At 49.2% G+C, this 17282-nt stretch overlaps 1 protein-coding gene and 1 long non-coding RNA gene across 17 annotated transcripts in view; one reads left to right on the plus strand and one right to left on the minus strand.

The window, feature by feature from the left end:
• The window catches only part of KIF9 (kinesin family member 9), a 35079-nt gene that overhangs the window by 17161 nt on the left and 636 nt on the right, over window positions 1-17282 (plus strand). For 6 of the 14 annotated variants that reach the window (XM_081525887.1, XM_081525881.1, XM_081525889.1 and 3 more), the window contains 10 exons: window positions 4072-4140; window positions 4938-5042; window positions 6280-6335; window positions 7055-7145; window positions 7630-7763; window positions 9324-9515; window positions 10640-10854; window positions 12813-12989; window positions 13289-13404; window positions 13813-13917. In XM_081525887.1, coding sequence (XP_081382013.1) covers window positions 4072-4140; window positions 4938-5042; window positions 6280-6335; window positions 7055-7145; window positions 7630-7763; window positions 9324-9515; window positions 10640-10854; window positions 12813-12989; window positions 13289-13404; window positions 13813-13917 — 1260 coding nt within the window. Of the gene's footprint in view, window positions 1-4071; window positions 4141-4937; window positions 5043-6279; window positions 6336-7054; window positions 7146-7629; window positions 7764-9323; window positions 9516-10639; window positions 10855-12812; window positions 13007-13288; window positions 13405-13812; window positions 13918-16194; window positions 16337-17282 lie in introns of all 14 variants that reach the window. The other 8 variants (XM_081525883.1, XM_081525892.1, XM_081525885.1 and 5 more) reach the window with 5 other exon arrangements.
• Window positions 1-17282, minus strand: part of LOC145520133 (uncharacterized) — a 57551-nt gene that overhangs the window by 13319 nt on the left and 26950 nt on the right. Inside the window, exons 2-6 of one of the 3 annotated variants that reach the window (XR_014064243.1) lie at window positions 8516-8706; window positions 8185-8396; window positions 6715-6777; window positions 3661-3844; window positions 2355-2439 (exon numbers count right to left, since the gene is read on the minus strand). This is a non-coding gene — a long non-coding RNA (uncharacterized LOC145520133). Of the gene's footprint in view, window positions 1-2354; window positions 2440-2997; window positions 3146-3660; window positions 3845-6714; window positions 6778-7600; window positions 7831-8184; window positions 8397-8515; window positions 8707-17282 lie in introns of those variants that run through there. The other 2 variants (XR_014064244.1, XR_014064245.1) reach the window with 2 other exon arrangements.

The following is a 17282-nucleotide window of genomic DNA, read 5'->3' on the forward strand; positions in this document are numbered from 1 at the left end:
AGAGCTTGAGCTTTGAGCATGGATAATCTCTAGTGAGAAAACAACTTGGGGATTGAAATGGTGGCATCTATCATTCATACCAAGTATAAAGAACATAAAAAGCAATGCTGATTATTCTTAGTGCATACGTGTGCGTGCAGTCAAAGAAAAAAATGTGTGGAAGTGAAAAGACCAAACTGAGCTGGAGGTTCCCTCTGGATGTCAGGGTGGGGAATGGACTCAGAGTAGGGTCCAGGGGCTTCACATTTATCTTAAATGTTTTATTTCTTTTAAAAACAAAAAATACCTGTAGCCAGTATAGCAGCACGCTATTAAAAAGTCAGATTTTAGCATGGTCTTTCCAAAGTTTCATGGCATTATTTTCTATAGGTTGGAGCTTTTCTTATTTTTCTTATTTTCTTATTCGGTATTCACTTAGCTTAGGACTACCACATTACTACCTGTGAACCTGGCTGTGTGGGCATTGCACCGATGGCAAGGACTTTCATTTTAATGTAATTCCTGTTCTGAAATCTGCACTGTTGGTCCTGGACAGCCAAGTTGCCATGTCACCAAATGCGAATGTGTTTATAATCTTTATGATAAGCCTTTTCCTTTCTGTGCAGGAGTTCTTGAGAGAGATCTGGAAAAGTATTTCAGTGCCGCCTTTCCTGGACTGTAGTCAGTATTCCCAGGTTGTTTTCAGCAACATTTTCAGTACTGATGCCTGTTTTCAAGGGGTTGGAATAGCTTCTGTACGATTTCCTTGGCTGGCGGTGTTGGCTGAAAGGTGGGAGACTGAGTTCCTGATCCACCTTTGCTACCAGCTCTCTGCAGTGAGTTGCTCAGAGTCTGAGCCTCAGGATATTCGTTTGTGAACTAGGAAGTTGGACTGAAGACCTCCAGTGACCCTCCCACTATGTCTGTGACTCCATGAGGTGGTGGAAGGGTTGTGAGTCATGGGTATAAACAGACAGCAGAAAGACTTGGGGTATCCTAGTCTGCCAAGAAGAAATGTACTTACACGCTACAGTGAGGTCAAAATAGGGCAACTGCTTCGGCTGAGAGCTGTTCCCAGCCTGCTGTGAACTTCAGCGGAACTCTCTGAATTATCCTCATTACATTTATAACGGAAACACCTAACCATCAAGGAACTTATGTGGGGTCTGTACTGTCTCCAAGGCATTTTTTTTTTCCATCCAGAAAATGCTCCTGTGTCTTATAAGGGAGTTGGGCCACCAGGAGGTGCTGCCAGACCCTGTTCTGTGGGGTCTGCTGTTCCAGCCCTGTTTCTAGGCAGTTTCTTTCCAGTCAGTCAGTAGAGGAGGACAGTTAGGGGCCACTAAGCCTGCCAGGCAGTAAGAGAAGGGGCTTCCACGCTCTCAGGGCGCAGCTCAGAGCCTGTGACCCAAGGCAGCAGATGGCCCGTTTCTGCCATCACCTGACTGGCCAGAGGTCTCAGCCTGGCTCCTTGCACCACACTGGATGGAGGAGTCATCGAGCTGCAGGTCCCCAGCAGCTCAACCAGTTTCCCTGGCTGCGTAGAGTGCGTTTTCTAGAACTGAGATCCCTCAGCTGGGATGAGGGGATGTAGATGAGTAGAGGCTGTCCACTAGTCCTTTCTCATAGGACTTCCCTCAGTCATTTCATAGGAAGTCCACCTGAAGGACTATCTTGAGGTTGCCCAGAGGGGCAGAGTCAGAATTTGGACCCTGGTCGTGTGTCTTGAGTTCAGGCTTTGTGCCCTGATGTGCCAGTGAGCCACCAGGACCCCTTGCTACAGACTGGTCACTGCTTTGGTCACCAGATGGACAGAGGACCCTGACAGGCTACGGTCTATGGGGTTGCAAAAGAGTCAGACATGACTTAGTGACTAAACATCTAAACCTGAGACCCAGCTGTCAGGGGCTCCCTCTAGTGGCCATTTTTGACAACTGCTGCTGCTGCTGCTGCTAAGTCGCTTCAGTCGTGTCTGACTCTGTGCGACCCCATAGACGGCAGCCCACCAGGCTCCCCCGTCCCTGGGATTCTCCAGGCAAGAACACTGGAGTGGGTTGCCATTTCCTTCTCCAATGCATGAAAGTGAAATCGCTCAGTCGTGTCCGACTCTTAGTGACCCAATGGACTGCAGCCTACCAGGCTCCTCCGTCTGTGGGATTCTCCAGGCAAGAGTACTGGAGTGGGGTGCCATTGCCTTCTCCGTTTTGACAACTAAAGGAAGACTATTGTTTACACTGAAGGTTCTCAACATGAAGTCCTGGGCCTCTTATATGAAAGACTCAAGGACAGTATCTATCAGATGTAAAATGACTAAGCAATTCTGCTTCTAGAAATGTATCATTTATTCGTTCAGCTAAAATTTATGGAGTACTTACTATGTGCTGGGCACTTTTTGAAGCGCTTGGGACACGTCAGGGGACCAACAGAAACACAAATCTGTCTTGAAGAGCTGACAGTTCGCTAGAGATGGGAGAAACAGATGTAATAAACATAAGAAATCAGTCAGTTCTAGATTCTTCCATTTGTGACAACATGGATGAACCTCGAGGACATTGTGCTAAGTGAAATAAGCCACACACACAAAGAAAAACACTGCATGATCTCACTTATATGTGGAACCTAACAAAGTCAAATTCACAGAAGCAGAAAGCAGAGCAGTGGTTACCAGGAGTGGAAGCAGGCAGGCTGAGATATGGGAGATGTGGGTCAAATTGTACATATTTTTAGTTCTAAGATGAATGGGTTCCGGGGATCTAACATACAGCATGGTGAATATAGTTAATAGTAGTGTGCTGTATACTGAAAATTTGCAAGGGAAGTAGATCTCAGAAGCTGTACCACATACACAAAAAATGGTAACTGGTGGATATGTTAATTAGCTTGACTATAGTAGTCATTTCACCATGTACATGTATATCAAAACATCATATGTTGTACACCTTAAATGTATATAATTTTTCTTAAAACTTAAGATTAGGTTCTAGAGCTTCACTGTCCAATACAGTAGCCACTACTCACACATGGCTTCTGAAATCAGTCAAAACAAAAAATCTTTCTTGGTCACACCTCATGCCATAGGGATACTAGTTCCCCAACCAGAGATCAAACCCATACTCCCGGCAGTGAAAGTGCAGGGTCTTAACCACGGGACCTCCAAGGAACTGCCCTGAAATCGGTAAAAGAAAATAGAATTAAAAAAAAATTCACTTCCTCTGTCCCACTAGTCACATTGTAAGTGTTCAATAGCTTTATGTGGCTCGTGGCACAAACAGAACCTTTCCATCATTACAGCAAGTTCTGTTAGCACTGCTCTAGGGTATGTTCTATGAAAAAAAACTAGAGCAAGATTTTTAAAAAGAGTGGTGTGAGAGTGGGAGGGGATTGCAGTTTTACAGGGGGTAACTGAGGGGCGCCTAATTTACAAGTGTTTGAACAGAGACTTGAGGGAGGTGAGCTATGCGAATACCTGGGAGAAGAGTGTCCCAGGCAGAGGGGACAGGCAGCAGAGAGGCAGAAATGTGCTTATTTGGTGGGAGTGGCGTGAGCAGGGGCAGAAGCCTAGGCAAGGAGTAATGGGGCAGATCACACAGCGCATAGGTCACTGTTATCCTACACAAAGATGTTAAGAGCAAAGGTGTTCTGCAGCATTGTTTACAGCAGCAATAAATGGAGGTGGCATACCTGTCAGTGGGGAATGGTGATGCTTTGTGCAGTGGCTGGAGAGGATGAGGATGACAGCATCCTGGAGGCACAGGCTGCACAGAGAAGGTGGTGACTCTGGTGGACTGAAGTATGCTGGAGCTCCTGGAGTCGGGCTTTAGGGTGGTCCTAGTGGTGCCCATATTCACGCTGTTCTCAGTCTCCCCTGCAAGTAAGAGGCAAAAGACAGAGAACTGCTGAAACTCCTTCAAACCCTAAACTCACCCAGTTGGGGAAAAGTCACCAGCTGGGAGGGAATCGTCCAAATGTTGAGATCACATTCCATGGATTACCTGCAAGGGCCAGGATGTCTAGGGACAGGGTGGGGAATTATAAGTGGCTTCTCTGACTGTCCTCCTTGCTACCTGCCCCCCCCATATGCTTCCCTGGCAGAGAATGGTCAAGAACCTGGAGAAGGAGCTAGCACTGCTCAAGCAGGAACTAGCAATCCATGACAGCCTGGTAAGGGGCTAGAGGTAGTGGGTGGAATACTAGAGGGACTGGGGTCAGGGTACCAAGTGGGCAGAAGGACTAGGTGGGAGGGGGTAGTGGGTCAGGGCAGGGATGGATCAGAGGGTGGGCTGGGTGAGCAGAGGGCCTGGGTGGACAGGGGGCCATGTGGGTCAGGGGCTGAGTAGACAGCGGGACTGGGGGAACAGGGATATCTGTTGGGCAGAGACCCTGGAAGAACAAGATGTGGGCAGGGCTGTCAGATGGTCAGGGAGCAGAGCCAGGCAGTAGGCAGGGGGATGAAGGGCAGGGGCCACAGGCCTGGAAGATGGGGGTACAGAGGCAGACAGCCTGAGGAAGGCTCAAAGTCAGGGAGGTGGACAGGCTGGATGGTTATTAGAGGCAGCAGGGAGCCGGAAGGTAGGGGTGGGGAGCAGGAGACCTCCAGTGCAGGTCTGAGCTGATGCTCATGGTCCAGAGGGTCTCAGGGCAGAGGTGCCCCCTCCTCCTGTGGCCCTCATCCCACAGTCTGCTGAGACTCAGCCAGCAGAGCCCCCTGGCTTGGAGGAGCAGGCCCTTGTCTGGCAGCCTTTCCTTCCCTGCCCCACTGGTTGTCCTGTGCTGACCTGACCACCTGGCCTGTGAGTCAGGCCCTCCCTACCAGGACATGGTGACAAAGGGAGTGGAGTGGCTTGGGCAGCCAGGCTCTCTGCCCAACCTCCCCACTTTGGTCCTCAGAATGGTCCCTGCCACCCTGCTTGGGCTCGGGCGCTTGGAGCTTAACAGTACGTTCCTTTTCCTTCTCCAAGGCCAACCGTACCCTCGTGAACTATGACCCTATGGATGAAATCCAGATTGCTGAGATCAACTCCCAGGTGCGAAGGTACCTGGAGGGAACGCTGGAAGAGATTGACGTAAGGAGCCCCTCAGGACCACCATGTCCGGCTGGCCCGGGCCTCTGTCTCCCGACCATACCGTGATGTATGCTGTGCTAGCCTGGGAACCTCACTGAGAGGGTGCAGGGGGTACAGGGTAGGTGATGCTGGACTCCTGCCCTCAGGGCCCTTCAGCCCACTGAGGCCTCAGCATCCATGTTTAGGGTCGCAAGGCTGTGGGTGCCCCACAGAGTGGCCCACAGCCTTGAACGCAGGGGAGGTGGTCCAAGCCTCGAACACGCGGGAGGTGGTCCAAGCCTTGAACCCAGTGGGGGTGGTCCATCACTGGGCCACCAGTACAGATCCTAGAGCCAAGCTGCTCTGGGTCAAATCTCAGAGCTCAGCAGTCTCCCTGCTTGAGTGGCCTCAGGAAAATGCTCAAGCTCGTGTACTCTGGTGGCCTGACCTGTATCGTGGGGAGGGAAACCGAGCCGAGATGAACTGAGATGCAGCACCTCAGGGGCTTGTCTGTGGCAGGCAGAGGGAGGGCATTAAAGGATGACGGTCATGCTGGTTGTCTACAAGGCAGACCCCTCCAGGGCCCATGCTGGAGTGGGCCAAGGAGGAATAGAGCAGCCACACAGGGAAGGCTCTCAGGGGGAAAGAGGCATTCTGTTTTCAGAGCACAGGCTGGCAGACCTCTCATCAGGGGGCTCATGGACAGAGCCTTGTCCAGCCTGTTACTGTGAGCAGCTGCCAGAGGCAGGCCTGGGAGAGCTGAGGGGCAGGCTCTTCTGGTCTTCCTAGGAAGGGCAGCCCCAGAATGACCGAGGCGTCCAGGCTAATGCTAGAGGGCAATGGGGTCAAGAGAGGCTGATGGTCTTCCTTCAGCCACAGGTGTGTGTATGTGTCTGTGCACACAGAACGGTTCATAATGGATCCTTTTGGAAGCAGGAGAGAGCTGAGGACAGTTAATTTTATTTAGATGTTTTCTTAGTACCTTCAAGAACTAGAGTCATTTAAATTTTATATAAATCTTCAGTCAGAAAAGGTGATTTTTTATAGCCTCAGTAAATAGTTTCCAAACTACTAATCAAGGGTTTCTCTGTTCTTGAGGAGGGCTTGACTGTCACTTTGCTGACAGGGTGTTGGTACATGTCCCCTTCTTGAGACACATGGTCCAAGGCTTAGCCAAGAGGTCCTGGTTTCTATACAGACACGGCCTTAGTCTCGTGGTGCCCTTGGTCTAACCTCTGCCTTGCTCTTGTCTCTCCAGATAATCAACCTCAGACAGATCCAGGAGGTGTTCAACCAGTTCCGGGTAGTACTGAGGTAAGGGACCCACCACACCCACCCATGCCTGCATCAGGCTGCCATTTTCCTTTCCCGTGGTCTGGGTGCCAGCCTCCAGGTGCTCTGCCTTCTGTCTGGTGTGCGAGGAGCCGGATCAGAGGCCTCTGGGTATGGCGGCCCCGGGTGACCCCAGCAGTCTGCCTCTGAGCTCTCAGGTCCTCCTAACCTTCCCTTCCCTGGAAGTGGGGAGGACAGCCCCCCTTTCGAGGGCTACGCAGAAAGGAGGCAGTCCCTGGTTTCCTGAGTTTGTTCACTGGACAGGAGGTCTTTATGTGGCCAGTGCAGGGCATTTTGATGCTCCTGGCACCCTCCTCCCCACCTCAAGAGGGATTTGTGGTTTACTGGGGTACAGACATACCTGTAGCCTGACTGGCTCATGCTGGGTGGTATCACAGAAGCTGGGCACGTGATTCCGAAGGGCCTGTTAGAGACACATGGGGATGCATGATGCAGGCTGGGGGTCCTTGTCAAAGGTCACCTTAGAGCAGCTGTCCTTGGCACATAGGGTGTGCCTGCAGATTTGGGACTGGACAGTGGGTACATGCATTGGGGCATGGGGAGCGGGAAACAAGCGTTTTGTCTGGTCTGGTTCACGATGAGGGGCCACACACAAACAACTTCTAACTCCAGAACTTGGTGCTTGCCCCAGTGGACTCAGCTTGTCCCAGGTGCGAGGGGTTCTTTCACTGTCTCCCAAGCCAACAGGAACAGGAAGTGGAGTCTGCTTTGCGCAGGAAGTACACCCTCATAGACAAGAATGACTTTGCAGCCATCTCTGCTGTCCAGAAGGTAAGCACAACTGCCTCTTGCCGACAAGACTCACATCAGTTTCGCATTGCCAGATCTTGCCAGAGGCAGCGAGTGTCCTGCATTAAAGCAGATCTAGGGTTGTAACAGGTAAAGGTTAACACCAGCATGAGCACAGAGTGACCCATGCAAGAGTCAACCACGTATGAATTCAAAATGATCTCCATAAATTGGAGATGTGCCCAGCAGCAAACAAGACAGTTCCTACAGTTAGGTTGGAAATGGGCCTCAGGAGTCTCAGAGTATGGATGAGATACCCAGCTATGAGAACAGCTGGTGTAGAAAGTGGATGTTTGGTGGGGTGGTCAGAGACAGCTGACGTGGGGACAGCCTGAAGTGACATCCGCAGGAGCCACATCTCGGTGTGTGGGATGAACATGTCCACCTTTGGTCCATATACACCTGGGTCCCCCAGGGGCCTGAACACTTGATCTGACCTGCAGACCTGTGACTGGCCTCTGTCCAGGCAGGGCTTATGGACGCTGACGGCCACCTAGTGGGCGAGACTGACGGACAAGGCTTCGGACTCGGAGTCGCCCCTTTCTCCACCAAACCCGGGAAGAAATCCAAGTCCAAGAAGATGTTTAAAGAGCAGCTCAGGTGAGTGACTTTCCTGCTGCTCCTGCTGATCAGCACCTTGCCCTCCTTGGCTGGTGAAGGGGAGGACACAGCTGTCCCTCCCTTCCCCTGGTCTTAGTGATGGGGGTGGGGTGGTCACAATGGATGTCACCCCTGCCAATACTAACAGCGTCTGTGGGGCCCAGGCTGGGACTGCTCATCTGTTATGCTCACAGCAGTTCTGTGAGGTGGGAGTTCACGTCTCCAGTTTACTAATGAGGAAACCAAGGCTCAGAGAGGGGAGGTCATTCCAAGGTCACACTGCTGAGGAGTGGTAGAGTGGAAATGAGAAGCTGGGCTGCCACTCGCCCTCCGGTACTTCACATGGAAACCCACCCCACCACCACGTTCCTTCTGTGACCCAGCTAATTGGCACCCATGTCACCTAAAAACCCCAGCTTACCTTGCAGGCAAGACACATTTGTGGGTGCAGGGTGGGAGGAGTGTCAAGGTTCCCTTAATGAGCCAGCCTCTCTAGGAAGTGCTGTGTTGTGGTGGACAAAGCCCCCACTCTGAGGGTAACTCCCGGGCTCACCTCCCTGCTGTGTACTTCTCTCACCCAAGAGGGTCACCTTCTGTGAGTCATGAGAGCTTCTCTGCCTTGGTTTCCTCCCCCTAAGTGGGAATAATAATAATAATAGCATCAGTCACTGGGGTGGTTTTGAGGGTAAGTGAGTCAACGCAGTCCCCGTCCCTGGAAGACCTCAATACCAACATGTTATTACCATTATTACCTTTTACTTGTGAAAGGACATGGGTCAAAGCTGATGGTAGAAAACTGTCACATGCAGCACTGTCATCAGGTAGCAGGATGTCCTGGCCTCCTCCTGCCTCTTCAGGCAAGGCGGTCACACCCCCACCCTCTCTGTCTTGCTGTCAGGTAATCAGTGTGACAGGTAGATCGAGCTTGGTCCCCAAGCCATACCTGTTGCAAGAAGAACAGAAGGAAACAGTCATGGAGGGAGCCATGGACATCCTTCCTTCAGTTCAGCCCTGCTCTCATGTGCCTCTCGGGAGGGAGGGCCCTGGGCACCATCACGTGGAGAGGGACGATGGCTCTTTTCCCGGGAGCTGCTGTGGGCACTGATGTAGGGGGGCGAGCAGGTCGTGGACTGGTCAGAGCAGTGGCGCAGACGTGTCTGTCTTTACTGCTGGTCTTCAGACAGACGCGCCCAGGGTGAGGGCTCTGCTTTCCTTCCCAGGGGTGCCTGTGTGACTCCTGCCTCAGCAGCCAGGATGCTCCTTAGAGCCTGTGGCCCACCCCAAGGTCCTCATGTTTCCAAACTGGGGACTACCCGCTCCTCCCAGGTTTCTCCTGCCAAGACGGCTGAGGGAGGACCTCTTGTTTTGATAAAAGGGAGATAAATGCTCCCCTCCTCCTCCCCATGTGCATGGCTTAGGGCTGTACTCTTCACCCTTTGGCCTAGGTGTGTGTTAAGACAGGAGCTGAGTGGGATGGGATTCTGGTGTAGGAGTGTTGAGCAAGATTACACCCCTCAGCGCCAGAGACACTGAGCCCAGGGTCTCCCTCCCTTCTTCCAGCTCCTCAGCAAGAAAGGAGGGTGCCAGCAGCCCTCTGAGTGGCAAGGACTTGGATGTTTCCACCTCCAAGACCCAGGTGACCGTGTCCTCCAAGGATGGGGATGTCAAAGACATGCTTGTGCGGGACCGGGAGACCTCCAATACTGAGCCCCTGGCCTCTGACTCCCCAAAGGAGGAATTACGCCCACTCAGGTGACCATCTAATGCTAGCTCCTGCACCAGATCATACAAAACCAGAGTATGACATGGAAAGAGCACCTGCAGATAGAAAAGAAATAAAACAGGGGTAACAGGCAAAGACTAGGAGCACAGTCCCCAAAGAAGAAACATGGTGGCTTATACAAGTGCAGATTGGTTCAACCTCAGGAGTCACCCAAGATGCGGTTATACACGAAATCATTTTAGACCCTCAAAATAGCAATTATTTACATAATTAAATTTGCACATCATGGGTAAGTAGTGTATTCAAAAGACACAAAATTCTCAAGTATGAGACCCTTCCTCCAGCCACCCACTTCCTCTCCCCGGTCAGTCAATAATTGAGTTTTTACCAATCTGTCCTGAGGAAATAATCAGAGATTTAGACAAAAATTTATATAAAAAGATTGTGGCATTAATTTTAAAAGCGAAAGGAAAATTTTTTTGGTAACACCTTCAATAGTCAACATTAGGCAAAGGGCACCAAGTGAATGATTCTCTCTGCCCTTGAAATGTACAAAGATGTACATGAAGAATTTTTCTCCAGCTTGTAAACATTTCCAAACATTCAGAGAAGTTGAAAGATCTGTATAGTGAACACCCTCTTGATTGTACTGTTACTATAGTATTTCATCATATGTCTTTCTATCTTTTCATCCATCTTTTTTTTTATGGATTTCAAAGTAAGTTGCAGACAATCTACTTTCACCTACCCAGCACTTCATCTTACATCTAGTTAATAACTAGAATTCTCAAAGAGTTTTTAATAGCATGAAAGAATGCTTCTGTGAAAAAGGATGCAGAATTACATATACTGCATGATCCAAATATTAAAAAACTTATCAAATAAATTCCTGAAGGAGATACATTAAAGTGTGGTTGCCAGTAGGTAATGAGTGGTATTTTGTTTTGTTTTTCTTATTTCCATTTTCTGCAATGGGCTGAATAAAACAGAGATGAGAGAATGATTCCTATACAGTTTACCTCCCATCTAGGGTTGGTGGTGCCCAGGAATTCTGACCTCCAGCTCACAGAAGCCCCAGGGAAGAAATGTGAAGTGCCCGGTGGCTCCAAGACAGCTGCCCCTTTTCTCCCTTCATCTCCCTCTCCATCTTCAGGCCCAGCACCCCACCCGCCAAGCCTGTGGCCTTTGAGGACTTTAAGAATGAGCGGGGTAGTGAGATCAACCGCATCTTCAAAGAAAACAAATCCATCTTGAACGAGCGGAGGAAAAGGGCCAGCGAGACCACACAGCGCATCAATGCCATCAAGCAGGAGATCGACATGACCATGGAGGCACTCAATTTACAGAAGTCACTACGAGAGAAGCAAGGTGAGTGTACCGAGAAGGTAGTTGGGGGACAGTGGGATCTCAGTCATCCTGCTTGGGATGGGCGGCCGTGGGCACTGGAGAACCGAGTTGGAAGGGAAGCCGCAGGGGATGCCGAGGTGCAGCCTTCATCCCTGGGGCATCACTTGGCTTTGGTCAGCCTTGGGGAGCCAGAGTCCTTCTTTGTCCCTCTGCCCACACCTTCTTTGAATATGTGCTTAGTCGCTCAGTCGTGTCTGACTCTTTGCAACCCCATGGATTGTGTGTAGTCCGCCAGGCTCCTCTATCCATGGGGATTCTCCAGGCAAGAATACTGGAGTGGGTTGCCACGCCCTCCTCCAGGTCTTTGAATATGCAACCTCTTATTATATATTCACATATTTTAAATCATATGCATATTATGCTGATATATCACTTACTCCTCAATATGCCTGAAAAATGTATATTTTTAAAGAATGGGAAGAAAAAAAAATAAACAGTATTTTTAAATAGTTAAAATTTTATGAATATCAGAAAACATTTTTGCCCTTCCCTACCCCCCAAGCAGTTGTTTTCCCATAGGTTGGTAAAATACCAAGTAAAATAACTTTATCTTAAGGGAACAGATTAAGTAGTTCATTTTTTAAAATACCTGCTAGGTACCTTGACTGGCAGCCACTTGTCAGCCCAGAGTGGTCATTTAATTTGGGACCATTAGACATGAGACATGTCTTCCATGAAAGAAAAATGAAAATCCTCTTAAGTTCAATTCTTAGAAATTTTTTTCTTTGGAGATAATCGGAGAACCTCTGGGAAGTATAAGAGATGTTATCACTCCCTATCTCAACAGAGTGCTGTAAAGTCTCTACTCTGTGATGGATTTTGGGGCCTTTCCTGGCAGTCCAGTGGTCCTTCGGTGCTTCCAATGCAGGATAAGTGGGTTTGATCCCTGGTCAGGGAACTAAGATCCTACATTCCCCATGGTACAGCTCAAAAAAAAAAAAGGACAGATTTCTGTCTATCAAGTAACCACATTGGGACTGGCCCACAGCCCGCTGATCAGGTTGCTCTGCAGTGAAGGTGAGGGCAACTCTGGCCTCCCCACTGCAGACACCTTGAATTGGAGCCCTTGCCTCTCCACGAATGTTGTCAGTGACACTTCATGTGCCTCACATCCCTACTGTAAACATCAGCAGAAGTGCTAATGCCTTCCCCAGCTACTGGGGACTGCCTCATGCACCCTGGCCACACACAGGACTAACTCTCCAGGAACCTGGGCTTGGGTATTGACAGGATGCCTGTGCTGAACTTTCAAGTGCTACAGGCAGTAGACCAGGTGAGTGGCTCCACAGATAATTCTGTCTTAACCCACCAACCCTCATCAAACTGACAGACCTTAAAAAGGACTGTGTAAAGAGACCATGAGTGGAGATGACGACTCATAGGATGACTGATCCCTCCCTCCTGAGCCCTCTGCCAGCCACCAGACACAATACAGATGTCTGATGCCTTCTAACAAGGTAGCTGGTGAATGCTGAAATTAAGAAGACAATTTGAAATTTGGGTTTACATCTACTGTTAATAAGGAACCTTGCCCAACTGCCTTGTGGTACTAGCCAGTCATGGGAGCTTGTTTATATAACTTATGAAAAAGATAAACACCTCTATAATAGAGGTATCTACTGGATATTCTGGTTAATGGAGTTTAAGATTAAAATAACCATGGAATGTAGGCCATGTGTACCATTTCCTCTACTTGCCTCTCCTGTTGGTCCTAAAAATGCCGTGTGGTCCCCTGACCTGAGCTCCCTCTCCTGGTAGCCCAGCCTTCTCATGCTTTGCCCACCTCCTCGCGGCACTGCCAGCCCTTCCCCTCGCCCCTGTGTTCGTGCTTTACCAGCACTGCCCCCTCTTTCTGACCACCTTCCTCCCCGCACCCCAGGTGGGCCCCTCATTCCCTGACCTCCTCCATCCCCTTGCAGGTGAGTATGAGAACAAAGGGCTGATGATCATTGATGAGGAGGAATTTCTGCTTATCCTGAAGCTCAAAGACCTCAAAAAGCAGTACCGGACGGAGTATCAGGACCTCCGTGACCTCAGGGCTGAGATCCAGTACTGCCAGCACCTGGTGGACCAGTGTCGACATCGCCTGCTCACGGGTGTGCCATTTGGGGAGGTTGGCCAGCCACCTGGGGTTCCAGGAGGCTCAGGGCAGGGCCACAGCCTGGATTCTAGAAGTGGCTTCAGAACTTCTCTGTGGCAGAGGCAGGGGAATGGGGCTTTAGATGTGTTTCCAGGACTCTGAGGGCAGGAAATGGAGATGGGAAAGGTTGAGACCTGGGAGCAGGAAGTGAACAGCGGGCAAGCCTGTCACAGGCACAAGACAGACACATATAGCCTTGACCTGCTTCCTCAGGACTCCCCACTCTCACAATGCTCTCTCTGCATCTCCCTGCAGAATTTGACATCTGGTACAATGAGTCCTTCTTCGTCCCCGAGGACCTGCAGATGGCACTGAAGCCGGGCAGCAGCATCCGGCCAGGCATGATGCCTCTCAGCAAGATTGTGTCTCTGGTGAGTGGCAAAGGGCAGGAGTGGGAATGGTGGACGAGCTCGGGGCAGTGGGCAGTGCTCCCTGTCCTGGCCTCTCCACAAGCATGGCAGTGGTCGGGCCGCTCCCGGCCTTCCTACAGCTGCCCCAGGCAGCTGGGCAGGTACAGATCTCTCCCCTGTTTTTGAGGATGAGGATCCAGAAAACACCACGGGCTGCTGCCAACCTTCTTGAGTGGCTCATCCTATCCTGATGGCAGTTACAGGCATCTGTGATGACACTGGGAAACTTGGGGTTGAAGGACTGTGAGCTCTCCTGGTGGAGGTTTGCCAGCCCAATGAGGGGCTGCCCTGATGCCCACCACAGGCCCCATCAGAGCGGATCCTGACGATGCCAGGTGAAGGGTCTGTGCTGAGTTGGGCTTCTTCTAGGGAGAAGATGACCAGGACAGGTTCAGCCAGCTGCAGCAGACGATGCTGCCCGAGGGCCCTGACTCTGTCTCCTTTTACCATGCCAAAGTCAAGATGGAGCAGAAGGTAACTTGGGGGAATCCGTGTCTTCAGGAAGGCAAGGCCTCAGGGCCCTCAGTACTAGGACACCCAGGATGGCCCTCCCTACTTTAGAGGCAGTGGAGGAAAACGCCAGCCTAGGGAAATCCAGAGTCACCCAGAGTCAGTGGGTATCTTCTGCCAACTCCAGAGTGGCACACAGTAGTGGTCCCACAGACCTTGGCCAAGCGTGAACATGGTCAGTGAGTGCTAAGACAGCCCATGTGTGGTTCACATGCCAGGGCAGGGCCTGGTGCTCCCTTGAGGCCACTGCCTATTGGGGAGAGCCTCTCCGATGGAGGCCACTGTGCGCAGGCCAGTTAGGCTCTCCTTGTGTTCAGTGTGCAGTCGTGGTTCAATCAGCTGTGGCTTGGGGCAGGGTCACCTGCCCATCCTAGTTGCCTGGGCCCACTCCTTCAGTAAGAGGGTAGCTTTTCCCAGGCAGCCACTTAGCCTTATGCTGTGAGCATTAAGCTTTATTAACCCTGGCCCCTGAATGGAGGCCCAGATCAGTGAACAGGGCCCTGCCTCTGTGGAAAGGCAGGGCTCTATGGGAGAGGATGGAGTCAGGTGAACTAGGTGTAGGCAGCCCAGCCTCAGAGATGATCTGACTGTGACCACTATACAGAAGCTTCCTTACCTGACCACAAAGAGACCTACCTCTCTCAGCTCAGAGGAGGGGGCATATGAGGCAAGGCAGGGAAAAGAACTTGATTCTTTTCTGTGTGGATATTCAGTTTTCCCAGTACCAGTTGTTGAAAAAATGATTCTTTTTCTGTTTAACTGTTTGGTACCCTTGTTGAAATTCAGCTGACCAAAAATGTGATTGAACTTAAACTCTAGGAGTCCTGAATAAGCTGAAATTACTTGGTTCCACTTAGATGGAGTAAGTTGAAATAAATCGGTCCACTTACATGAGGTAGTCAAAAATCATAGGGGCATGGAGACGGAAATGGCAACCCACTCCAGTACTCTTGCCTGGAGAATCCCTTGGACAGAACCTGGTGAGCTACAGTCCATGGGGTCGCAGAGTCAGACACGAATGAATGACTGACACACTCACAAAATTGAGGAGATACTTGATGGCACAAGGGATACTTTATCTACTCTCCCATCTCCTGCAGGAAGCAGGATGGGGCAGGCAGCACCTGGGAGGCAGGATGGCTTGCCTCCCCAATCCCTTCTGGAAGTCTTGGGGCCTCAGTGCCTGCAACAGCTGGCTTTGGGCAAATAAAAAACTAAGTTGTTTACTGGAAAAAAAATCATAGGGGCAGAAGATCTAAATGAACATTTCTCCAAAGAAGACATACAGATGGCCAAAAACCATATGAAAAGATATTCAACATCACTAATTATCAGAGAAATGCAAGTCAAAAGTACACTGAGGTATCACCTCACACCAGTCAGCATGATCATCATTAAAAAGTCCACAAACAACATGTTTACCTCATAGAAACAGAGATTAGAATGGTGGTTACCAGGGAATGGGGGTGGAGTGTGGGGAACAGGGAGATGTTGATCTAAGGATACAAACTTCTAGTTATAAGATGAGTAGGTTCTGGGGGTCTAATGTATGGAATGGCAATTATAGTTAATAATGCTGTTAATAATATATCAATACCTGAAAGTTGCTAAGAGAGTAGATCTTAAATGATTTCACCACAGAAAAAGAAATAGTAATTATGTGAAGTGATAGAAGTGTTAGCTGATGCTATGGTTACGGTCATTTTATAATATGTAAGTGTGTCAAATCAACACATTGTATACTTTGAAGTATGCAGTATTACATTCTATGGCTGCTGCTGCTAAGTCGCTTCAGTCGTGTCTGACTCTGTGCGACCCCATAGACGGCAGCCCACCAGGCTCCCCCGTCCCTGGGATCCTCCAGGCAAGAACACTGGAGTGGGTTGCCATTTCCTTCTCCAATGCATGAAAGTGAAAAGTGAAAGTGAAGTCGCTCAGTCGTGTCCAACTCTTAGTGACCCCATGGACTGCAGCCTACCAGGCTCCTCTGTCCATGGGATTTTCCAGGCAAGAGTACTGGAGTGGGGTGCCACTGCCTTCTCTGATATTCTCTGGCAGTTATATCTCAATAAAGCTGAGGTGGGGGAAGTCTACAGACAATAAATGATAAATGCTGGGGACGGTGTGGAGAAAAGGGAACACTCCTGCACTGTTGGTGGGAATGTAAATTGGTACAACTACTGTAAAGAACAGTATGGAGGTTCCTTAAAAAACTAAAAATATAACAACCATGTGATCTAGCAATCCCACTCCTAGTGGTATATCCAGAGAAAAACATAATCCGAAAGGATACATGCACCCTGATAGTCACTGCAGCACTGTAAACAGCCAAGACACGGAAGCGACCTAAGCGTCCATCGACAGAGGAGTGCATAAAGATGTGGTATGTATGACTCAGCCATAAAAAAAGAATGAAATAATGCCATTTGCAGCAACATGGATGGACTTAGAGATTATCACACTAAGTGAAGTAAATCAGAGAAAGACAAGTATCATATGATATCACTCATATGTGAAATCTAATTAAAAATGATAAAAATGAACTTATTACAAAACAGGAACACACAGATATCAAAAACAAATTTATGATTACTAATGGGAAAACACAGGGAGAGAATGATAAATCAGGAGCTTGGGATTAACACACACACACTACTGTATATATAAAATAGATAATCAATGAGGATCTACTAGATAACACAGGGAACTCAATAGTCTGTGATAACCTATATGAGAAAAGAATGTAAGAAAGAATGAATATATGTATACATAATGTATAACTGAATCACTTTTCTGTATACTTGAAACTAACACTGTAAATCAAGTATTTGCCAGTAAGTTATTTTAAAAAATAAAACAACTGACTTAAAAATAATAAAGGGAGAAAGTATAATAGTGTTTTTCAGGGTCTAGGGGGAGAAGGGAATGGGGAGTTATTGCTCCACGCATATGCAGTTTCAGTTTGGGATGATGAAGTTATGGAGATAGGTGGTAGTGATGGTTGTACAACATTATGAATGGATTCAGTACCACCGAACTGTATACTTAAAGATGGCCAAGGTGGAAATTTTTATTTTATGTGTATTTTACCACAATAAAAAATAATTCCAGCTTCAAGTGAAAGTTTCAGTTTCAGTTCAGATTCACCTTGTGGGGAATCTAGGATTCACCCCCATATTCCAAGTTGGTGGGTTTGGCATTTGCTTGCTCACTGCCCTGCCCACTGATGTTATTTCAGCTTCCTTTTCCTACCTGCTTCCCAAGAGCCTAGCAGTGCATTAAAAGGTAGCATTCATGAACATCTAGTTGATTTGCAGAGGGAAGGCCCT

This window comes from Giraffa tippelskirchi, chromosome 9, assembly GCF_054371585.1.
Source record: "Giraffa tippelskirchi isolate mGirTip1 chromosome 9, T2T-mGirTip1v1.2.pri, whole genome shotgun sequence".
Lineage (NCBI taxonomy): Eukaryota > Metazoa > Chordata > Mammalia > Artiodactyla > Giraffidae > Giraffa > Giraffa tippelskirchi.